We start from the raw sequence: 26,086 nt of genomic DNA, 5'->3' as shown, positions 1-26,086 counted from the left end.
TACTGAATCTAATACCCACTTTGCTCACAGTAGTAAGTGTTTAACTTATTAGCATTGAATCCTAGTTGCCTAGGAATAATTGAGCAGTGAAAATATAACATAGAATAAAAATTTCTGAAGGCCAAAATATCAAGATGTCTAAATTTAAATGTATAGAAAAATAAATCTAAGACGTAACAATATAAATCAGATCTGACCTGTGTATATGAAACAGTAAAAATATCAAAAATACAACTGATTAAATAAAACATTTGAAAACAAAACATGGAGAAAGATGGCTAATGAGAACAAAATTTGATAGTGTAAAAAAAAAAGATGAAAAATGTCAGTTCCAACCCATAAATGAATGGACTATAAAAAGATGATCAGAATGGAATAAACAGTAACAGAGAAAAAAAGGAAAAAAAATGGAATCAAATAGGATAAGATTGGAATTTCATGTGTGTATAGTAAAATGAAACTTGGATCATTTTTTTTGGATATGTAAACAATTTTGTGAAAATAAAGGGATCGGTTAGGAATAAATTCAAGCCTAACCTTTTGGTGATATGGAGAATAGAATCACAGAATGCATATCAGACAGTATTGGTCTGATAAGCTTATTTTTTACATTTTATTTTGTTTATTTTTCTACTGTAGAAAATGAAGTTTTACTGCTTAGTTTTTTACACAGTAAAAACTGATTCATGATTCCATCTGGTGGCTATACATGGTGTTGCTGCTCTAAATTGATTGGCCTCTTGGAAAGCACTGAAACAAGTCGCTTTGATCATGCACAGTTTATGCTGGTGACTGGATTTTAAAAAAATGCATTCATTAGCTTTTCAGTTCAAACGGCACTCCTTTTTGCTTAATGGAATAAATTTTTAATGTTACTTTTTAAAAAAGTTACTTCAGAACCCAAGTTTTATGAAATATTAGAAATGAACAGGTATTTTTAATGTTACATTTTAATTTGTTTTATTATATTATATTTTAATTATTATTTGGGTTTTATTTTTAGACGCGTCTGTTTGTAACAGATAACATAACTTTCCTACCAGAAGTTGACTATATTATAATGATGAAAGATGGGACTATTGCAGACCAGGGTACATACTCGGAGCTAATAAGCAAAGAAGGGATCTTCTCTAAATTTATCCAGCAGCATTCTCATTCAAATGAGCAAGATAAAACTTCATCAGAAAACATAAAGTATGTAAACTTGCAGTCATGATATATATCCTTTTTTTTTTTTAATCCTTTGTGATTCAACTTATGGTATGCACTTTGTAGTAACTTAATAGAAATTAATTGAACTCAAAGCAAATATAGGCACAATGTTCTTCATGCATAGATGCAATTTCTTAATTTCCATTTTCTCAATAACATTAGACTCTTGCATTTTATTTTTTTGTAAATATACTTAAACATGAAGCAAAGGAAGCTTAAAAAGTAGTAATCATTCACTGTGAGGTATCTTAATGTTCCTTATTTTTTTTTAATTTCATTACTCATACTTGTGTCATTAGCCATTTTGGGACTGCTTGCAGAGTAGTGGTTTGTACTTCTGTATCGAGAAATTTTTTCTAGCTGACGTGTTAAGTTCCAAAAATCACAAGGAATCAAGAATGACTGCAGGTAATCAACTGGTAGCCACCAGAAAATTCATTCTCCAGTGGTATAAAAACCCTTTCATATTAATTTGCTATTGAAACAGTGCTGTCTTGCAAGTAATCTCTCACTTCATCTCTTATGTTTGTTTATAATATCCAGTTCTCCAGACATGATTTCTTCAACTATACTTCTGACTTTTATTGTATTAAAAAAAAGGGGGGGGGGGGGATCTGTAACTTCCAAGTTACTTCCAACTGAGTATCCTTTTCTACTCAAGACATAATGTCTCATCTATTCAGCTTCTTTTCTATAGAAATGCTAGATTTTAGAACGCATGTCGCATAAAAAAAATAACTTCAGTGATGGGAAACCTTTCCATCCTATGAGACCAGCTAACTCTCTTATGCTTAAAGCCTTAGAAAGGTTTTTTCACATTTATACTTTTGCCAGTACATGAATATATGATCTAGGAATCTGGATCTTCTCAACCAGAAGGTATTGCTATTGGCCATGTAGCATTGAGTACCTTATGGTATCAAAACAACATTGACATGTTTTCAGATGATGTTGTGCAAAATGTTTTTGAGCTTTTTGTTTACTTTTGATCAATATATATTCTATAATTACTCTACCATCTCTTGACCATCCTTTCCAAGCTGCACACAATGTTTGTTAAAATGATTTAGTAGCTACAAGACAATAATGCATGCATTGTTCTGGCCCCTCTAGCCAACTACTGAAATATTTTCCCCTACATCAATCCTATAAAACCCTTTAAGTAACTTAAAATGTTTCTATCATATCTTTTTTTCTTCTCCTCCTCCTATCAACCAACTTCTACAATCCACTCACTTTCAATCTATCCTCATTGAGAACATTCCACAGACCACTGACCTTGATCAGTCACCTGAATCTTCTCCACTGCTTCCTCATCCCCAAGAAACCTAGGAAACCAGACATCAGCACAGTAATCCAGATGTGGACATATCAAGGCCTTATAAAATAACTTATCTTGTATGTTCAATAGCCAAGTAATCTTATGAGCTACTTCAGCAACCTTAGCAATATGCCCTCTAAACTTCAACCATCACTACTCCTAATTCCTTATCTTCTGTTTCAGAGTACAGTTCCATCAATGTGATACACAGCTTGTAATCTATTTATCCCAAAATGCATAACTCTATATTTCTCCACATTAATCTGATACCTGTTATCATTTGCCCATACTTGCAGCCTATTTCAATCGTCCTGCAAACTTGTCCACATTACCTTGATTAACTATTACTCTACCTAATTTCACATCAGCAAACAACTGAACATTTTCCTTTCAGGTTATTTTCTATATCATTTATGTACAAATTAAACAGTAGTGGTCCCAGCAATGAACCTTGCAGCACAAAACTATCCTGCTCCTCCATATACCACTATTTGGTATCTGTCTTGCAGCCATCCCTTCATATCCATGTGATCAGGATCATATCCATCTCTATATGTTCTAATTTGCATGAGTTCCTTTTGGTATTCTGTCAAATGCTTTTGCAAAATCAAAATCCAGAAGAATTGTGTAGCCATTTTCTTCATCTAGCTTGGCTATTGTTATATGCTATCCAGTTATTTTAGACTCTTGGTGATCTTTTGAACAAAGTCTCTATCTCACTTCGCCTTGTCCTTTCTTTCAGCAATTATAAGTTCAAGTTGGTAACTTCATGTTGTCCAACCCTTCTGTAGTCTTCCTCTTCTCATGCCCTCAATTTTTCTCAATATTAGTGACTTTTCCAATGATTCATCAGCTTGCATGATATGTCTGAAGTACATAAACTTCTGTTTAGCAATCATTTACCTCCAAGGAGCATTCTGTCTTTATACTGTTTAAAACCTTAATTGTCATTCTTGCAGTTCATGGGATCTTTAAGTCTCCTCCATACCCATAACTGAATGAATCATTTCACTTTGTTATTCTTAATAATCTAGCTTTCATACCCATACATCACTACTTGGCTGTCACTCTATTATAAAAAAAAGTTAGTAAATTACTAAAGTATGACCAATCTTCACAATGCCATGTTTCCCCTCATGTAGTAAAACATTCCTATCTGCCTATTCTCGAATTCTCTTTTTGACCAATTTTTTTCAGTACTTCTACCATCATGCTTGAGATACTGATTAGTCTATAATTTGCTACTTCAGTCTTAGAAACCTCCCTTATGCATGGATATTATTTTGCTCTCATTCCGCTCCCTTGGAGCTCTACTAGAGCTGACTTTAAATTAGAGCCTAGTCAGAAGCATTCAGTTCCATTGCACATTCTTGCAAAACCTTAGCTGGCCTGGTTGGCTGAATGGATAGCGTATCTACTCTCCAGATTAAAAGCTACTGGTTCGAATCCTGCCGTGGGCATGGATGTTTGTGATTGGAAATACCTGTGTGGTCGGTGGTAGATGGCATTGGTGTAGTTGCAGCCAGATGGTGATTCAAATGGTGGAGACGGAGTGTAGAGCTGGTGCCCTCCCTCGATGAGTCCCTCATCATCAAATTCCTGACATGTACCCTCAAGGGGTGTACAGGATATGATAGTACTACATGAAAAATTTATATCATTACTAACTTCCTATCTCCAATTTTCCTCCAAATCAGTATTATTTGTCAAGACTCCAATATTATCATTATCAGATCTTTATACTTCTATCATCTAAGGCACATTGAACCGTATCAATCCGCCTATATCTTGGTCTTTCTCTGGGTTGTTTTCCTGCCAACCTGGCAGAGAACACTTGTTTTGCTAATCTTTCCATGCCCATTCTTTTTAAGTGACCATACCACCTGAAATTAGCTCTGCTAACGCACTCCTGGATGCCGACAATGTCAAGTTCTTTCCTAATATCCTTGTTTTTAATATGATATTGCCATTGATGCTATCTGTTCATGTCTCTAATCTTTCTCAGGACTCTCATATCTGCAGTCTCTAGTCTTTGGTCAAGTGTTTTACTTCTGACCCAGCTCTCAGATCCATAAGTTAAAACTGGTTTGAACACTGTCTTGTATACAGATAACTTAGTGTTCTGACTAATTTCTCTCTTATTCCATATGAATTTATTCAGTTGACTTCCTACCATACCAGCTTTGTTGATTCTGTTGTCTATTTCCATATTTAATTTACCATCTTCACTAAAAATCATGCCTAAGTAGCTGAAATGTTTTACTTGTTCTATAGGTTCTCCATTCATAACACAGTTGTGAATCGGGAACCTGTGGAACAAGTTGACATTTTCAATGATTCTGCCTATTTTCATTGTCTTTGCCTTTTTATTGCTGACCTTCATACCATATCTATTACAACAATTATTCAATTTAGTCAAGGAATCTTGCAAACTAGTAGCGGTTTTATTCAGAAGTATAAGATTGTTCACATAAAGCAAAGAGTTGATATTAACGTCTCCAATTCGGATATCATGATTAATAACACATTTCCTTCATAATGTGATCCATATAGATAATGAATAACAGAGGGGATAATGTACATCCTTGTCTCACACCAGATTAAACATTAAACCATCTTCCTGTACATCCTTCAATTCTGTCGACTTATAACTCAAATAAAGACTAAGTATTGCTTGATATAATGTCCCATTGACACCATATAACTGTAGCGTATTGAATAGCTTCTCTCTTGGCACCTTATCATATGTACTGTATCAATCCGTATCGACAAAACTTAAATACAGATCTTTGTTATATTCCCATGCTTTCTTGACTATTTGTCGTAAAGGGAAGATCTGATCCTGACAGCCTCTGTTTGGCCTGAATCCAGCTTGTTCTTCACCAAGCTTTTCTTCCACAATTCTTCTCAACTGTTTCTCAGGTATACTTGCATAGATCTTGCCAGGAACACTCAGTAGGGAAATACCTCTGTAATTCTCACATTCAGTTTTATTTCCCTTTTTATATATGAGCACTATTAGAGCTATACTCCAATCATCGGGAATTCTTCCCTCTCTCCAGGCTTTCTGAAGTATGCAGTGCAGCCACTGTAAGACTTTTATACCACCATACTTCAGCATTTCTGGTCGAATATCATCTACTCCTGCTGCCTTTCCACATTTCAAGCCTTTGATGGCTTTTTCTACTTCAAGTATGGATATGTATTCCTGACTGCATGTCTGTTGAGTGTTTTTAACACTGTGCTATCACTGCTTGTTTTATTTAGCAATTTTTCGAAGTAATTACTCCATACTTCAAGGATATCTTTTTCTCCTGTTTTCATGTCACCTTTATCATCTCTAACTCCTTTTACAGCCCTCTTTCCTCCATTTCTAAGCTTCTTCAACAACCTCCAGAATATTTTGCCACCTTCTTGATATTTATTTTCTATGTTCTTGCCAAAGTCCTCCCATGACTTTTGTTTAGCTAGTTTTAAACACTGTTTAGCTTTCTTACATTTGTCTCTGTATTCTCTAAGAGCACAAGCTGACTTATTTGCCAGGAACTTTTGATATGCTTTCTTCTTTTCCTTCACTGCCTTTTTAACTTCCTGTGTCCACCATGCAGTTCTAATTTTTCTATCCTTGCAGATAACCTCACCACATGCCACTCTGGCTGAATCAATTGGTGTTTTCTTCAAAGTTTGCCACTGAATCTCCATGGTTTGGTTCCTGTTCTCAAACTCTTTCATTTTTCCTTCAATAATCTTTGTGTATTTTAGTCTACAGTTCACATCTGAGAGCTGCTCAACTTTTATTTGCTTTAAAACTTTCTTACATTTCATTCTTTTCAATATGAAATTCAATTTCATCCTGTTAAAAACTAAATAGTGATCACTTCCAATTACAAATCCTCTGTATACTCTGGTGTCCTGCAACAGGGAGAAAACATCACTATCAAATAACATAGTCAATGAGACTTGTGCACATCTTTATGTTGGAACATGGTGTTAGTAATAACCAGTCCATGTCCTGAGCAGAAATCCAACAGGTATTTGCCATTATTATTAGCTTTGCTCTTTTCTCCAAATTTTCCCAAAACATTTTTGTATGTCTGGCAATCACTTCCTACTCTGCTATTTAGATCCCCAACAAGGACCAACTTTTCATTTTTTGTTGTGTCAGTAGCTTTCTAGTGCCTCAAAAAATTCCTTCACCTTCTGTGGGACCATAGGCACAAATAAATCTCATTGTTCATTTTCCCCATTTTGATATTTGCCCAAATCACTCTACTTGACACTGCCTGCCATTCAAGAAGATTAGCCTCGTATTTTGTGTTGAATACTATGGCTACTCCTTCTTTTCCTTGACTGTCATTGCCTGAATATAACATTTTGTATTTATTGCTCAGAAAGATCTCACCAGTTTTGGTCTTTTTTGTTTCAGTCACCCCTATTATGTCGATCTGGTACTTATCTAATTCGTCCGCTAGCTCCATTTCTTTGCCATTCAGGCTCCTTATGTTGATAGTACCGATCTTCAACTCTGGTGATGTTGAGTTGGGGTGTGTTTTCGGATTTATTCCAGTAGCTGACTTTTCGCTGTTCTCCCTGGTTCCCTGGCGAAAACACCGGGGGCCTAGTTTAACCGGACGATGCCCCAGCTGGCATGAAATTTTGTCATGTTGTACCATCATTTTGTATTTTGGTTTAACCAATAGGAATACAATTTGGTTGGCTAAATCCCAAATTGCCAGCCCATCCTCGTTCGTTCAGTATCCAGGTAGATGCCCACCACGAGAAGGTGAGGATTGGACATTGGGTCAGAAGCCCTGGTCGGTTCTCTGCATTCTTTTAAAGGCTATGTGGAGGTTTCCTCTCAGTTATACAGCTTTAACCCTTATGCACCCATGAAAATGATTACTTAAATATAAAGGGCCAATCGGCTTCATTTCAGTGATATAAACCTTACTCAAATTAAGGGGATGTTAAATCCCCTTATTTAAATGATTATTACCATTATTCATCTTTTGGCCTCCAAAGTACCTTCTTCCAGATTTCATGCTTAAGCCCTTCATTTATTCATTTTACAACTACCTTATTCTGCCTTTTGGCTTGTGGATTACATTGATATTGCTATGTATTTCTTTTTGTCAGTTCCAAAGCAGCATTTATTTCCTTACTACTCAACTCCTCATTCCATGCGATAGCTCCAAATGTCTCCTAAGCTTGTCATAATCACCAGCCTTATAATTCCACATATCCTTTCCTCGCAGAAGTCTGCATATGGCTAGCCACAACCCAGGTGATCACTTTATGTTCACTCTCTGTTGAAAGTTTATTTTTCACTTGGTTAGAATATAATAAATTTAGTTCAATCCTTTATCCAAGTGTGAGCAAACACAGTTTGCACCTGAACGTATCTTCAGGACTGGGGGTAAGGTGGTACAACACCAGGATGACTCCTTGCAAAGGTGGAGCAAGATACCAACACTCCTGTCTCAGTATCTCTCATAATGCAAAATACATCTCCTTGCAGATATGTCTGTTATGCATTAAGGGAAGGGCCACTACCCCGACTAGTTTCGACCTTTATTGAGGTCTCTTCAGTGGGAGCCAGGCCCAAGTGGAAATACCACCCAGAAGCATTAGCAGGTCATCTCTACCTATAGGAGTTGCCAATTGGTGTGCCACCTTTTTAATAAATTACTTTTAATAATCAATAAAGGTCGAAACTAGTCTGGGTAGTGGCCCTTTCCTTAATGCATAACGTTAGACATATCCGCAAGGAGATATTATGAGAGATACTGAGACAGCCGTGTTGGTATATTGCTCCACCTTTGCAAGGAGTCATCCTGGTGTTGTACCACCTTACCCCCAGTCCTGAAGATTCATTCAGGTGCAAACTGTGTTTGCTCACACTTGGATAAAGGATTAAACTAAATTTATTATGTTCACTCTCGCAAACTGTAAGAAAATATAAAACTCACAATTAGGTATCCCTTGATTAATACGATTAATTAATCCCTCTGAACACAGTCTATATCAAAATCGCATTAATCATATATAAAAATTACAATTCGAACATGATAGATTACTATGTTTGTTTTATGCTCTTTTAGGAAAGATAAAAAATGAATGTGAAGTAAAATTTTAATAAATGCTTATACCTACATTAGTTACTGTAACTTTTTATCAAAAAAAGTTGTCAAGAGTATTTTGGTCAGTTTTAGTTTTTCCTATCGGCATACAATAACGAGCAAAATTACTCTCTATACCTCAGCAAACGATCATTCTTAGATTAACATCTGCATCCATATCCATTACTTGCCTTAAATGATTCTAAACCGAAATATTCCATCAAGTTCTTTGATATCTCCTTTTGAACCTCATCTTTACATTCCATTCATTCGTTGTCTTCATATGCATGTTTTTCGATTTCAAGAAGATCGTTGTCACTGAAATCTTTTGAATTTGAATCCAATAATTCTTTAACATCATCTGCATCAACACCATCAAAACCAAGGTCTTCACCAATTGCAATAATTTCTTTGACCACGTTATTCACAGGATTTTGAAAACCATCTAAGTCATTACCGCATTCTGCAAAAGGTTTTTCCAAATAGCTCTAATGCAGCTAGAGAATACTTGCTCCCACGAATCATGCATGCTTTCAATTGTGTGTTTAACATTAAAATATTTCCAAAATTCTTGGAGCCTAATCGCATTTCCTCGTTGTTTCTACTGCCTTGAGAATGTCTTTTGAAGAAAATTGGCTTTGACAGGCATGTTAATTAAACTCTTGGCAAATATATAAAGGGATTGTTGCAATTAATTTTGCCACGTTAATCATGTATTAAGCAAGGGATACCTGTATATCCTCTGGAATGATCAGATCTGAAACTCGATCCTTGCATGCCCTGCTTTATGTGCTGCCTAAGAATTGTCTTTCAAGAACATGAGGAATTCATCTCCCTTATTCCTAAATGCTATATCTTCATTCTAATCTATATCACCATAATAATCTCCTTTCCTTTGTTCACTAACCTAAGTTATTGATATTTCATCACCCTCCATATTCCCTCTCCTATAGCAACATCCAACTATCTTTCTATGCCCTATCCACATTACATCACACCTGCCTCATAACTATTGTCACTATTTCCCTCTTTCATGTCTATCTTATGTGGACATAATTCATTCATGTCTTATCTTAGAATCATTATGCGGTACTTTTAATTTTTCCTTTTTTGCTCTTTTGTACTTTGCATGCTCAGTTTTATTCTGTTGTATACCATATGCTAGAGAAACTAGTTTCAGTACCTTTAAAAGGATTGTAAAATATCACGCTAATTCACTCAGATTTGGGAATAATTAGGATGCTTGAGAAAGTTACAGGTGGTACTGCAGATAGCGCATGCACTGTCCCATATCTATTTTAACAGAAAAATCCTTAGATTTTAAATCTAAGGATTTATATAATTGTTTATATATTTGACATCAAGTTGGATATCTAAATGTTCTCCTAATATACAAGGCATGCTTATACACTCATTTGATATGTACTTTGTATGAAAAGGTTTATTTTAGCAAAGAATTTCTGAATTTGTTCTTTGTATGCTGTAGATCATTAAGGGAAAACTGATCATGAATAATTTTATGTATAGTATCATATGCCAATACTTTATTTGCAGAATGTCAGCATCTTCTGAAGTAAATGTGTCATCTTTAAAGAAAGCAGCATCTACATTAGAAGAAGAAAACTTGGAGAATGAAACGGTATGTAAATGATCAGTGTCATTTAAAAAATCTAATCTGTAAAAAATTTATGTAATAACATACCAAATTAGGATGGATAAATTTCATCAGTGTAAGCACCATCTTGTGCTGTTGAATGCCTGAAGTGACTTGAAAAACTACCATGTTTAGTGTTAAATTAATGGATGTCCAAGGGTTAAACTAATGTACTATAGATTTCATCTTTTGATGAATTGGATTTACATAGCTATTCATTAGTCATGTGGTACTTGAAATGTAAACTACAGAGCAAAGCTCAAGTACCATATCATTAAATATGGCTAACACTGTGTGCACAAGCATACACACACACCTACAGCCTTTCCAGGAGTGAGACATAAACTCTTTCAATACCATTCATATTAGCCACAGATCTATAACAAGATCATTAAGATTGGGATTGTATAAGGTTGAAAGTTTGACATGTCACTGAATAGTCAAAATGTCTTTGTCGTATAAACAATTGAATAATGTGGTCCTTAGGTTATTTTGTTTTTTTTTTTATATCATCTCTGCTTTCCATAGGTATAGAGCTTGACCACCTTATCCTAAACTTTTGTTTACAAAGGCAAAGATTCTTGGAGGTTGTGTATACCTAAGGATCCGTTAGAACCACTGATTCTCTAACTGGCTGTGTCTATTTATAATATAGATGTTTAAGTCTTTAGAAGGCAAAGAAATTTTGTCCCATAGGACTGCCACTCTGAGGCTTGAAATAACTTGATTGGTTTCAAGATCATTAGTTTCTAGATTAACTAATACAACCTGTAATGGGCAGAATTTGCATGAAAATTTTAGTAGACTTATTGTCTCTACACACCAGCTTTGCTAATTATTTTTATTTTCCAAAACCTGTATGTTTTACTTGCTCTGTAGGTTTCTCATTCCTCAACTGATTTTTTAATGTTCTTGCCTATTTTCATAGTTCCTTTTTCTGCTGATTTTCATATCAAATTTGTTAACAGTTTATCATAAATTTAGTTTAATCCTTTATCCAAGCATGAGCAAACAAAGTTTGCACCTGAAAGCATCTTCAGGACTGGGGTAAGGTGGTACAACACCAGGGAAACTCCTTGCAAAGGTGGAACAAGCTAACATTACTCCTATCTCAATATCTCCCATAATGCAAAACCCATCTCCTGTGTTTTGTATTATGGGATATGTCTAATGTTATGCATTAAGGAAAGGGCCACTACCCAGAGTATTGGTAGTGGTGTTGTACCCCCTTACTGTAAAATGTTTAAACCTCACTGTGGGTTTAGGATCCCTGGTCTAGTGTCAATTGCATGAGAAGCAAGGTTGCATTTTTGGTTATGACTATAATTGCATTTTTGGTCCCAAAAATGCAATTATAGTCAGTGTTCCTGAATTCTAATAGTGTAGTCTGTCTAAATTAGCAAAGATTAGATGAACAGGATACTTGATAGAAAGTATCCTGTTCATCTAATCTTTTCATAGACATCTGGTAAGGAGAGCATAGATGATAAGAAAGACCTTTCTGAGCTAGTTTGAAGGAAGTGTATATGTTATGGTTGAAGTGATAAATCTGGCTATTATTAATAATTACCAGTTAAAGTGAATAATTCCTAGAGGAGACTGGTAAATGTAATAAAAACATGTTTATAGATTTTATATACAGGTTTTCATTCTCAATAGAGTTAGGTTAGTTTATAATGAAAAAAAAGTAAGGAAAGTACTTCTTTTGCACTGAATAAAATCAGAAATCATTATAAACTAACCTATCCTTTATTGGTTAGGTTAGTTTATAATGAAAAAAAAGTAAGGAAAGTACTTCTTTTGCACTGAATGAAATCAGAAATCATTATAAACTAACCTATCCTTTATTGGTTAGGTTAGTTTATAATGAAAAAAAAGTAAGGAGAGTACTTCTTTTGCACTGAATGAAATCAGAAATCATTATAAACTAACCTATCCTTTATTGGTTAGGTTAGTTTATAATGAAAAAAAAAGTAAGGAGAGTACTTCTTTTGCACTGAATGAAATCAGAAATCATTATAAACTAACCTATCCTTTATTGGTTAGGTTAGTTTATAATGAAAAAAAAAGTAAGGAGAGTACTTCTTTTGCACTGAATGAAATCAGAAATCATTATAAACTAACCTATCCTTTATTGGTTAGGTTAGTTTATAATGAAAAAAAAGTAAGGAGAGTACTTCTTTTGCACTGAATGAAATCGGAAATCATTATAAACTAACCTATCCTTTATTGGTTAGGTTAGTTTATAATGAAAAAAAAGTAAGGAGAGTACTTCTTTTGCCCTGAATGAAATCAGAAATCATTATAAACTAACCTATCCTTTATTGGTTAGGTTAGTTTATAATGAAAAAAAAGTAAGGAGAGTACTTCTTTTGCACTGAATGAAATCGGAAATCATTATAAACTAACCTATCCTTTATTGGTTAGGTTAGTTTATAATGAAAAAAAAGTAAGGAGAGTACTTCTTTTGCACTGAATGAAATCGGAAATCATTATAACCTAACCTAAACTAACCTGGATGTCGCATGTCGAACCAGAGTGTAGCCATAGTCTGTCATAGGCAGATTAATGGGGATGAAAGATAAACGTTGTTGTGGGCCGAGCTTAATGATTGCAGGCAGATAAATGGGGATAACAATTAAAAGTTGTTGTGGGGAGATGAATTAAGATAATAGATAAATCGGAGAAGAACTGATCAGTGTTTTATCCATTGATGAGGAAAGAGGTACAGCAATGATATTTATTATCCTCATTTATCTGCCCACAACTTTTATTTGTTATCCCCATTTATCTGTCTGAAATCATTAAGCTCGACCCACAACGTTTATTTTTCATCCCCATGAATCTGCCCACATCAAATGAGACTACACTCTATTTCAACATGTGACATCCAGCTGAGTTTAGGTTAGTTTATGATTTCTGATTTCACTGAGTGCAAAAGAAGTACTTTCGTTAATTTTTTCATTATAACCTAACCTAAGCTGTTATAATTTCTATTGAAAATCAAAACCTGTATATAAAACTTATAAACATGTTTTTATTACATTTACCAGATTACTCTAGGATTATTCACTTTAACCAGTAATTTTTAATAATAACCGGATTTATCACTTTAACTATAGCATATACATTAAATTTGTGAAGGATTCCTGATATTTGTCCATTTCTTTAAATTAGGGGATTGAAACTTTCACATTGGATTATAGTCTGGTCAACAGATAACAATATCAGTTTACTGAATGGTAGTTTGATCTAACCATTAGACTGTGATTTATATGCATATTTCGAAAACAATGCATTAGAAAATAATGCATAATATATTAGTGTATTATTTCACTAATTGACAGTTCTTTTCATGGTAAATAGCAGGAGAGAGCTTGCTCATCCCTAGAAACTAAGTGTAGTTAAACATGAGATTCTGTTTCTTTTTGTAGCAAGTGAGATGAGCATGTGAAATGGGCTATCAATGGATATCAGTGCATTTTCAGTGAATGTTTTTTAAAGAAAAATAGGATATGGATTGTTACCTGAAAGATTTGTAGAGCCTAAAGACTTGTCATAGGAGGCTTCCATAATTTAGTCACATAATACTCTGCAACTTTCATGTTGCACTTTAATGAAATAACTTACAGCACAAAGAAATAATTAAACAGGTTTAATTGATTTCAGTATTTCATGTCAGAGACAATCGGAAGACAGTATTAAAATTATCTCTCTCTCTCTCACACACAGTGGAAGAAATATAACAAAAACTAAAGTCCTATGATGAGCATCCTTTGACTGCTGTTGGCTAGCCTTAGATCTTTGGTTGGAGGCCTAAGAATTAGTTTCCCAAATTTTGGAAAGCTTAATACCAACATATTTATTAAGATTACGTTGGTTTAAGTCTGCTGTAGATTCTTGTCTTTCAAGTTTGTATTAGCTGCAATGGAGCATGGTTGTTTTCTTCCATCTGATTCTGTGTGAGGTATCCAAATCATGGTCTGATTGACCATAGTTGTTATTATTATTACCACCCCAAGACCTCATGGAGTCAAAGACTCATCTGGGAGGTCGTTTTATCACGCACACAGCTCATCATAGTGTTTTAAACACATTCAAACTCTTTGCAGACACCACATTCTCAGGCAAGGCATTCCGATCATTCACGACTCAGCACGAACAAACCTTCCTCTCGCTCCCTTACTCACACCCTCTTTATACAGTTTCCAGCGATGACCTCTGGTTCTCCCCTGATCTCCCACTATTCTCTGTAAAACTTCTCCAGCATTGATCCTATAACAACTCCTTACCAACTTGTAGAACTTGTAGGTCTCTATCATATCTCCCCTCTTTCTCCTGTCCACCAGACTGCAAATTACATCTTCTCAATCTTTCCTCATACTCGACATTCCAGAGGTCAGAAACTACTTTAGTCAGTCTTTGAACTACTTTGAATCCTTTCCAACATCTCTTCATCCTTCTGAATAGTCCACACATGGACTATTGTGCTCCATCCTGGGCACAATAGTCCATGTGTGTCCTAATCAAAGCATTATACAACGGAATAAGAATCTCCCTACTTCTACATTTAGTGTCTTCTGCATCATTCCCAGAAGCCTTTTGTGTTGTCTTCACAATTTTGGTGATGTGTCCCCTAAATTTTAGATCCTTATCTGCTATCACCCCCAGATCTCTTATTTCCTCTACCTCCAACAAGATATTCTTGCCAAGCATAAATTGTGCATCTCATCTTTGTTTTCCAAATTTTAAAACCTTACATTTTGTAACATTGAACTTGCATCCCCATTTCCGTGCACAATCACTCAATCTATTCAAGTCTTCCTGTAAGGCCACAACATCTTCACTACACTTCGTGGTTTGTCCCAACTTTGCATCATCTATAAACAACTGAATATCTTCATCCAAATCTTCACCTATATCATTAATATACAAGTTAAACAGTAATGGACCTAAAACATACCCCTAAGGACACTCCACTAGTGACTTCCTTTTTCCTGGATATTGCTCCCCCATACACAACTTGTTGATAGCTATCAGATAGCCAGTTTCCAATCTAATATCCAACCCCATCTGCTCTAGTTTGACTGTCAAACCATCATGATGTACTCTATCAAAAGCCTTTGCAAAATCCAAGTATATTACTGTGTATCAATTTCCTCTATCTAAGGAAGCAGTCACTTTATTGTAATAAGCTTCTCCAACAACTTAACCACAACATCTGACACACAAATAGGCCTATAGTTTGATGCTTGTGTTCAATCACCTCCTTTTATGAAGTGGCACAAAATGTTGCCCACCTTCCACTCCTTAGGAACTTGACCGAGCGCAAGACTCATATTAAAAAAATATGTCAAGGCAGGTGTCAACTCACTGGCACATATTATCAAGTCCCACAGCCTTGATAATATATCACCACATATTCTTATTAACATCTAGTTTACTCAACTCCCCATACACCTCTTGCTCACTTACAGTCATTCTCTCCTCCCCATCATCAACTGCTCTCAATCCCTCTATGAAGTTACATTCACAAGATCGAAAGATCTTTATGAACTGCTCATTATCTCCACCACACATTCTGCATCAGCTGTCTTTATACCATTTTCTCCAATCAATGCCATCCTTCCATAATTATTCTTTCTTTTGCTAGCTACATATCGAAAGGACTCCTTAGGATTCTTTTTGGCTTCATTAGCCAACTGCTGTTCATAGCTCTCTTTAGCTACCCTCACCAACCAAATCACCCTCCTTGCTTGGTCTTTGTAGACCTCATGGAATTAGTTATTTCCACTTCTCTTATGCTGACTCCACAATGCCCTTTTTCTTTGTATCACATGCTTAATCTCTTTATTCATCCATCTCACACCCACCTTATTTAACCTTCTCAACCTTGGAATACATTTAGACATTGCATTTACTAAACAGATTTTGAAACTCCCCCAAGCTGCATTGATCTCTTTTCCAGCTAACTCCTCATTCCACACTACACCTGCAAGCTGTCTCCTGAGCTCTTCATAATTACCCCCCCCCCTTGTAGTTCGACATATACTCTTTTCTCACAGAGGTCCTTGCACTGCCGGCAACCACCCAGGTAATCACCTCATGGTCACTCTCACCAGTTGGTGGAAGATTTGACACCTCATTTATAATTACATCCTCTGATGAGATGACCAAATCAAAGACCTTCAATCCTCGTGTGCCCTCTGTTACGTACTGTCTGAGGTAGTTATCCCTCAAAAACTCGCTCATTTTTCTTATTTCCAGTAGCTATCTCATCATTTCAGTCTATATTGCATAATTAAAATCACCCATAATGATCACCCTTTTCCTATTTACTTGGCTAATTTGATTGTAGATTTCATTATTACCACCATCCACATTAACTGGTCTATAAAAACATCCCATCAAGTATTTGAATCCATTCACCTCCATCTCACACCATACTGCCTCAAAATCACTCACACTATTTCCCTCTTGCATCCCTACTTTATATGGACATAGCTCTTTCTCTATCATCAATAGCTTTACCCCTTCTGTCCTCACAAAACACATCATACCCTTCCATCTCTATTCCTGTCAGGATGTCATCCTCTTCCAACCATGTCTCACTTATTCAGACAATCTTTGGGTGAACAGATGCAATTAGTGCAACCCTTTCATCTGTCTGGTTTCTTATACTTCTAGCATTTGTATACAAACACAACAGCTTATTTCTAGATGTACAGCTAGTTCCACTAATACCACTAACTCTGTGATCTCTCCATGCTTGACTGGGGCCATTTCCCTTTCTGCTTCATTTTAAAACCCTGTTCAATTCCAACTGTTTCCTCTTTATCCCTGGTCATCCCATTCCTTTCCTGCCTACACATGCTCACCTCCTCTTGGAGCATCCACCTTTCTCATGCTGTGTACCCCTGTCCACCATGAGCCTCCCCGTTTTCCTGCTCCTTTTGCACACCCATTCTCTCATTTTCTATACTCATACCACTTACTTTCCCATTCATAACCACCTCTTCAATCTCTCCTGTCTTACTCTCCTGCTCTTCCACATCACTTCCCACTTGATCTGATTCATTCTCTCTATTCACTTTTCTACCTTCCAGCAGCAGTCTCTCCAAGCGACTTGCACCATAACTACTCAAATGCAGTCCATTGCTCCCATACAGCTCACTTTGTCCTTCAAACTCATTCCTCACATTAACAAACTGTACTCCCATCTCCTCACACATTTCAGCCAGCATATCATTTATAATCCTTGCTCTCTGCCTCATTTCACCACAGTTATACCTAGGCAACATGCTAACTACCCTTCCTGTCACACTATTCTCTTTTATCCTTCTAAGCAACCTCCTGATATCCATTCTGACACACTTTTTATTCTTGCCTATTAATACTATTATCTCTTTTGCTCACTCCTGCCTCATATCCAATGCTTCAATCACTCTCATTTTAGCACCTGGAAAACATACCTTATGCATTCTATCCTCCAGCACACCTTTAATAATGGAATCTCCATACAACGCCACTCGCTCATCTTTCGTTAACTCTTTCATGCCAGCATTATTTATTTTAATAGTTTTTACCCGAATTTTCTTAATTTCATTCCACATCCATTTCATTTCTTGCCTCATCCAATCCAACTTCCAAATCTTGCGACACATTCTCGCTATCATTCAATCTTTCTAACTCTTGACCCCCCTCTTCTCATTTTCACTCTCATTCATCCTTCTTTCTTTCCATACTTTCGGTCCAGCATGCATCCAACATTTGCTATAATTCTTCCCATTTTCACACTCGTTCATCTTTCTTTGTTTCTGTACTTTCAGTCCAACATGAGTCGAACTTTCGCTATCGTCCATTCTTTCATTTTTTTTTATTTCTGCATCACGCCATTTCTAGTTTCATTCGTTCTCTCAATTTCATTTCATTTCACCACTCTCACCTCACTTTCGTCCCTTTTAACATCCGTTATGGTTTTCAAATCGCTTCTTCTTTTTTACTGATTTTTTAACATTTTTTCACTTCTCTTTCTCACCATCCTTCTCTTTCAAACGTGCACTGATTTTCCCCGCGACAATCTCGCTACTAACACTTCTGTCATCAATTTCATATTTGCATTCATCAATTCCTCGTTCAGGTCACGCTTCGCACAAACCCTCCTTCCATCCTCGCCAAATATCCACAAATCATTTATGTAATCGAAAGAATACATATAACAGACCTGGCACTTAACGAAACGACTGAAATCTAAATTAAAGTCATGGAACGACAATGCTGCTGCCATTTTTTGCAGGTTACTAAATTTAATAATAACAATTTCGTAATTAAGTTTTGGCAAAAAAAATCCCCTACACTAATAAAACCGGTAGTGCACAATGTTTACAGCCTCTCCTACTCAAACAATTATGCATATATATTTAATTATTCCTAGAAAACTTATCCCAATCAGGAGCTCTTCTTATACATGTCACTGCACTTGACTCACGAGTTGTGGATGTATTTTTTGTTTTAGGCAGATGTTAGCAGATATCCCAGATTATAATACCATAAACTCTTGATTTAACAGACATAATTTGACAATTAAACAGATGAAATTTTAAAAAAATAATCTAGTGTTTAATCGGAAGCAGTTGGTAGTGTTTATAAATTGTGGTTTCAGTTATATTCATATTTCATGTAGTCATAACAGTTCGCGTGTGTGCATTTGGTTTGGTAGTATCGGTAGCGTAGTGTTGCTAGTGCAAAACATGTGGTGTTTAGGCTGTTGCTGGAATAATTTTTAGTTACACCGTTATTAATCAGTTAATGTCTGGTGTTAAAAGAAAACGAGTAAACTTGGCAATTGCACAGAAACTTGAGTTAAGTTGGAAAGTGGCGCATCTATTGCTCTTGTTTGAACTTTTAAGGGGTAAAAATGCATAGTTTCGGACATATGCAAAAATAGACTAACTTATTTTTGCTAAAATATAGCATTGAGAGCTCCAAAAGTGGTTTCACTGTAGCGGATAAGAAACGTGAAGTTGTGCAAGCATAAGAATTTAGGAGTTTACAAGTGGTTTGTTCAACAGCTGTCTAGTGGCTTGGTTTTTTTTTTTTTGGGGGGTGGGGGGAGTTGACCTAAGGTAGGCAGTTGAAAAACTGTCACAACACATGGGCATACAGTTCAAGGCAAGTGATGTGTGGCTTTCATAAATGCCATGACATTACTAACAAGCAGACATGTGGTGAAGCACTGAGCACTGATGTTGAATAAGTTGAGCCCTTCAGAATATACATCAATGAAGTCATTGAATCTTAGGGTCTTATTTTGTCTCAAGTTTATAATGCAGATGAGACCAGCCTGTTCCATCGTGCTGTTCCTGAAAAACCCTCACGAACAAACGTAATTAGCACACATGGCTACAAATTAAACATGGAGTGCATTTCAGCCCTACTTTGTACTAATGTCTATGGCATGCATTGCCTCAAGCTGATGGTAGTCAGAAGAGCATGAAAACTTTGCACTTTGAAGAATGTTTATGAATCAGTTTCCTGTCATCTATTCCAGCTCAAGGAATGCCTGGTTTACAAGTGACATTTTTTCCAACTGGTTTTTCAATCACTTCATACCTAGAGTGCAAAACTACCAAGAAGAGGTCCTGCAGATGTAAAAGCTGTTTTACTTAATAATACATCAGCCCATCCTAATGCTGAGAAGTTGGTTAGTAGGAATAGAAGAATAAAATGCATCTTCCTTCCTCCAAACATCACTTCTATAATGCAGCCTATAGACCAGGGAGTCATTATTGCCTGCAAGAGGTTGTGTAGGAAGAAGTTTCTTGAAGAGGTCGTCTTGAAGAACAAAAACAATCCTAAAGAAAATATAAGAGTAGTCAGAACACTTCAAAATTTGCATGCATATAACATCAAGTCTGCCATCTTTAATTTTGCTGCTTCTTAGAAGGAGATAAAGATTACAACATTGGCTAATGGCTGGACCAAGTTACTGAATGGGATGAACCAGAAAAAGATTTCAGGTTTTGAAACCTGGGATTTCTGTGAAACTTTGTTGCGAGCTGGATATAATGTCATTGAGAATGACATTGAACAGTGGCTAGGCATCGAGGGCAACCCAGGTTACCAAATTCTCGGCCTGGAAGAGATTGCTTTAGACGTTCTAGGGGTGATCAGGAGGTTAAAAACAAGAAGTGGTTCCAGCTGGTCCGAAACTATCAGAGAACACCTCATTCATGGGTGCATCTTCAGATCCAGAGGTGATTGCTTATTATGAACATTTTTGACAATTTTGATCGATAATTATTAAGAAACAGTATAGAAGTGGAAAGCAACTGAAACTTGATGCTTTTTTCAAGCCCAATCCTCAGTAAAATGGTATTTACATAAAAATGTTCTCACTAAAATATATATTAATACTGTACCACTTAAAGTGTTTTTTATTTTCAATACTATTCCTAAGATTCAAGATTTAACAGACTTTCAGTTTTTACAGACAAACCCCTTAGCCTGTAATAGTCCATTAAATCAAGAGTTTACTGTATTTCCAAGAACAAGGAAACTTTTTTTTTTCATAAGTGCTTCAGATAGAGGGAATAGTAATGGCATTGCTGTAGTCTTTGTGAGAGAGAAAAAAAAAGATGTAAGGCGACAGAAGGGACAGATAATTGATAATTTTATTTTGGCATTGTAACCATTAAACAGGTTTGGCATATAAAAGTAAGTTCTTCTGTAAGAGAACCTTAGGTAGAACAGGTTGGAGGCTCTGTTGATAAGGGTTTTGGCCTCATATTGTTGAAGGGGAATGGATGGTGAGAAAGTATGAATCTACTTGTGGTTTTCTGCTAACTGCTAAAGACAGAGTACCATTGGGCAGATGTATGATTAGAGTATCTTTAAACAAAAAAGCTTTTTTTTTTCAACACCAAAACCTAGTGAACTAGGTTTTGGTGTTGATTGTTAAGGTGGAAGAGGAAAGAGTGTCTGAGCCATGAGGAAAGCATTTTTCAGTGAATTTAGTGTCAGAAAGGTGAATATTTGTGAATAAGGAGACAAAGCTCATAATGATATTGTTTAAAACTTAATTTTGGGATCAAGATTTGAAATGAGTAATTTTTTAATATAAGTGTCGTTAGTAAGTGGAATTAAAGATTTTGTTAACTATTTAGCTTGACAATGAAATATGTTTTTATCCTTTCTTGTCAGTGTTTAACATTCAAGTGATCCTTTGAGCTATTTTGTTCATTTAATTCACTAACTTCTGAATTCCAACTCCCTTTTGGCCATCTTGCCACAAAATTCCTACATTCCAGTTCTATCGATGTAATACATAGCCCATAATCTTTTATCCTATAGTGCATAATCTTTTTACATAATAAACTATCAACTATTATCCCTTGCCACATCACTATTTAAATTATTCTGCAGGATCTCTATATCACTGTTTCCTCCCCTAGTTTTTCATCAGCGAACTACTAGACATTTCCTATATGGTTAATGTATAAATTAAATAACCACAGCACACCATTAGTCACTTGTTTAACATTTTTTTGGTACTACTGTCCATTCTTTTATCCTTGTCGTTACTTCACTATCTCAGTTTGCTCCAGTCTGTGTAATAGTTCAGCTGCACAGCAGTCATATTTTGTTTGAATGCAGTTGTGTTCATTAGCAGTTGAAGGGAATGATCTGTGTCGGGAGGAATTAACTAAATAGATCCTGAATTAAAGGGATAAGTATTGGCAGGTGATCTGGGTGGGGGGGGGAATCAAAAAGCTTTATTAGGGAGTATTACTACCTAAATAAGTGCAATCTTATTCCTTTTCTGTTATTAGTTTCATTCATTGTTTCTGATATTGTTTTATTAGTTATTGTGCTCTTTCTTCAATATTTTGGTATTTTATTTCCTCCAAAAAATAGAAAATTAGAACCTGGATCAGCACAATCCAGATATGCTCAAAATTTTATACACAGTAATAACTACCTGTCTTTTCACTGTACTTTTTTTTTTTCTGTCTTGTAGAAGTCCCCTCTTTGCTATGTTTGTCATTTGTACACTTAACTGTTTTTCATTACTACAAAAAGTTACTTCAAGTATTACTTGGCTACCAGAACAGCAGGATTTGTTTTTCAGAATACAACCAGATAAACTACTAACTGATATTTCATTAGGTGATTTATCTCAAATATTATATAGGGTATCTCCATGGAGTAGACTCTTTACTGGAGACCGACGATAGCCATTATTCACACAATCTTTACACTTAAACTCATTCAGCCATGATACTCAAGACTACTCTTGGCAATCGATTCCATTCATTCTTCACACTCCAAGCAAAAAATCTAGTTGGCACACCCTTACTAGTCACTCTTATTCCACTTTCAGAGACAACCCCTGTTCTCTGTACATTTTCATGTATTGAAAAATTCTTGTGTGTGTCAGTCTTAAGTTTCTATCATATCTCCTACACCTGTTAACTAAACTAAGTAACCCACACACCTTCAATCTATCCTCATGGGGAGAATTGTCTCTGAATCCTGTCCACCACCTTGATCCCCCAAGAAACTTTGACCAAATCTGTACACAGTTAAGATGCAGCTGAATCATAGCCTTATAAAAAGAGAGATAATAACCTCATTATCTTTGCTTCTCAATGTGTTCAACATCCAAAAAATTCATTCAACTATTTTATTAACTTTTGAAAAACGTCTTGTGAACTTCAAATGCCTGTCCACCATCACCCTGGATCTCTAGCCTCATCAACTTTCTGTAATCAGATATCATTAATATGATAGAAATTTTTTCGACATTAAATTGATAGCCATTGTCCTTTACCCATACTGCCAATTTATTAAAATCTTGCAGGATATCTACATCACCTTTACCAACTATTGCCTGTCCCAGTTTTGCATCATTAGCAAACAACTGGATGCGTCCCCCTTTAAAATCATTCCCAATATCATTAATACAGAAATTAGGGAAGTACTCCTAGTATGGAACATTTCTGTAGTCATTCCCATTAACCTGGATTACCCCCCAACACCTCACTAATACGAGCATGTGCTGAAAAGTTGATTATCACCATGAAGGAATTTGAGGTAAAATCATGTAACTTACACATTCTACATATTCCTCATGAAGCATTATACGTTACAATGCTACTGCATAATTTACAATCCTCTGAGAAAAAGTCCTTCTGTTTTATAAACCAGTCCTTAGCTGCAGATATAACTTCATCTGTGGTAAATTTTTTTGTTCCTTTCAAGTCTTTCTTTAAATTTGGTAATAGGAAACATTCGAATGGGGCCAGATCTGGAGAATAGGGTGGGTGAGACAGACATTGAAAGCTCAAGTTGTCTGTTGGGTTTCATGAGCAGTGTGAGCAAGTGCATTGTTTTCTGCAAAAGCAACATATCTCTGCTCAGTTTCTTGCAATGTATTTCCTTCAGAGCTGTTGAATAAACTTCTGCTATAATAGTTTCACCCTCCATTCTTTTTTAAGGTACTTGGTAAGGATTACACCATTCATATCCCAAAAGACAATGGCAAGAACCTTCCCTGTTGGCTTTTGGGTCTGAACTTCTTTGGCTGCAGAGAACCTTTGTATCTCCGCTCCAATGACTATTGTTTGGTCTCTGGTTCACAGTGATGAACTCATGTTTCATCAACAGTCACAATATGACCAAAAAATTTGCACCTGATTTCTCAAAATGACCCAAAATCCCTTGATGGCACACATTCTCTTTTGGTTGGCATTCAAACATTTGGGGACTCACTTTGTTGAGTGATTCTGCATGTCCAGGTATTGGATGATAATGACCCCAACTTGTTTCTTGGATATCCCAAGAATCTTTGCAATGTTGGTATTCATATTCTTCAAGGATCATGGCATGCACTGTGTCAATGTTTTCAGGTATGATTGATATAGAAAGATCTTCCTGATTTAGGGGCATCTTTGTCTCAGGATACCCAGTTTTAAAATTGGCCATCCATCTGGCAACTATTAACTATGCTGGGGGCACAGTCCCGTAAAGTCTTGCACAGAGTTTGAATCTCTGCTGCAAGAATTTTCTTGCAACATGAAAAACTTGATGGCCTTCACCTCCTGTGTCTTTCAATTTCTTCAAAACCTCTGTCTTATATATATTAAAAGAAAAATAACACATTATTACAATTTGAAACATGAGTTAAAGGGTTTTATGTTCTTGTGGTCATATCAATTGCTTTAATATCATTTTTGTTCTAGTTGTTTATCAGAACTTTTCAGCCTCCCTCCCCCTCGTATTAGCATTGTTTGATGTCTGTCAGCTACCCCTATCCAGCCTCATATCTGTTCTGATCTTCACCTTATGTAATAGTTTCCATGCAGTTATTGTCAGATGCCTTTACATTGTCTAGCAGCAGCATCGTCATGGTGTATTATTTCCTTCATTCAGTTCTGCTGTCACATATAAAACATAAGTAAATTACTAAGGCTATATTAACCATTTACAAAACCATGCTGTCTACCATATTCCTATCCAACTTTTCTAATACTTTAACTACTATTCCTGATATATGAAATGATTTGTAATTGCTACTTTTCTTGGCACCACCTTTTATGTAATAGAACTATTATCTTCTTTCCACTCCCTTGTAATCTTGACAGCAGACTTAAAGAATTTTGTCAGAGGTACTACTGCCAGCCAATTCTTTTGCACATTCTCATTGCACATGGACTGATGTACTGTCTAGTCTCACTGCTGTATTCATATTATCCAGATATGTCTAATTTGTTATAAGTTGGTAAATAGTGGGGGGGAGGGACCCAGGACCCATTACTCTGATAGCATAGCGTTTTTGTTTAATGTCAAACATCATGAACTACACATTTCAAAATACTTCAAATATGGAAAAAGTATTTTTAAACTTAACTGAAAAGGTATAATTTCATTTGATTTAACTTATAAATCAGTTGAGTTAAGTGATCATTGTTTTGAGAATGTTATGCATATTTGCAATCTAGTTTAATAATTTTGATGCTGAAGTATGCATCAGATTTTGTAGTTTCTCCTTTATAAATATTTTCTTTCAGGTTCCATGCAAAGTGTATATTGAGTACATAAAGCATCTTGGGATTATCTGCCTGTGTGTTTCTACATTAACAGCCTCTCTTTATTGTGGAAGTGAGGTAAACATCTTCTTTTAATTTTTTTTTCAGTTAATGAAATTATTTAGAAGAGTAATTTAATTACATGACATTTGCCCTTTAATTGGAAAACCTCTACAAAAATTGAAGTTGTATAGGACTTCAGTTATTGTAGAGGCAGCAGTATTTTTCTCCTCTTACAAAACATCTGGTATGGATGGGTGGGTGTGCATGCACATGCACACATGCAACTTTGATTACCACTTGTTAATATTTAATAGTAATACACAGTGTGCAGCGGCAGTTGGAGCACCTGCAAAACTTTTTTCCAGAGTGCCTCGGCTAACAGAAATAAACAAGTGTTTGAAAGGAAAAATGAGTGGGAGAGTTTAGTAGAGGCAGCAGTATTTTTCTCCTCTTACAAAACATCTGGTATGGATGGGTGGGTGTGCATGCACATGCACACATGCAACTTTGATTACCACTTGTTAATATTTAATAGTAATACACAGTGTGCAGCGGCAGTTGGAGCACCTGCAAAACTTTTTTCCAGAGTGCCTCGGCTAACAGAAATAAACAAGTGTTTGAAAGGAAAAATGAGAGTGGGAGAGTTTCAGAAATGAATGAAAGCATGTTGGTGACTAGGTATTAAGAG

At 35.8% G+C, this 26,086-nt stretch overlaps 1 protein-coding gene across 3 annotated transcripts in view; it reads left to right on the top strand.

Moving 5' to 3' along the window:
* The window catches only part of LOC150099944 (multidrug resistance-associated protein 1-like), a 491,400-nt gene that overhangs the window by 343,503 nt on the left and 121,811 nt on the right, over window positions 1-26,086 (top strand). For all 3 annotated transcript variants that reach the window (XM_090403119.1, XM_090403117.1, XM_090403118.1), the window contains 3 exons: window positions 1,004-1,194; window positions 10,207-10,291; window positions 25,378-25,473. In XM_090403119.1, coding sequence (XP_090259245.1) covers window positions 1,004-1,194; window positions 10,207-10,291; window positions 25,378-25,473 — 372 coding nt within the window. The remainder of the gene's footprint in view (window positions 1-1,003; window positions 1,195-10,206; window positions 10,292-25,377; window positions 25,474-26,086) is intronic.

Source organism: Typopeltis vanoorti, chromosome 13 (assembly GCF_054136105.1).
Source record: "Typopeltis vanoorti isolate ZY-2024b chromosome 13, IOZ_Tvanoo_1.0, whole genome shotgun sequence".
In the NCBI taxonomy this organism is placed as follows: domain Eukaryota; kingdom Metazoa; phylum Arthropoda; class Arachnida; order Uropygi; family Thelyphonidae; genus Typopeltis; species Typopeltis vanoorti.
The sequence above is the reverse complement of the archived record's forward strand: the minus strand, read 5'-3'. Positions and strand labels throughout refer to the sequence as shown.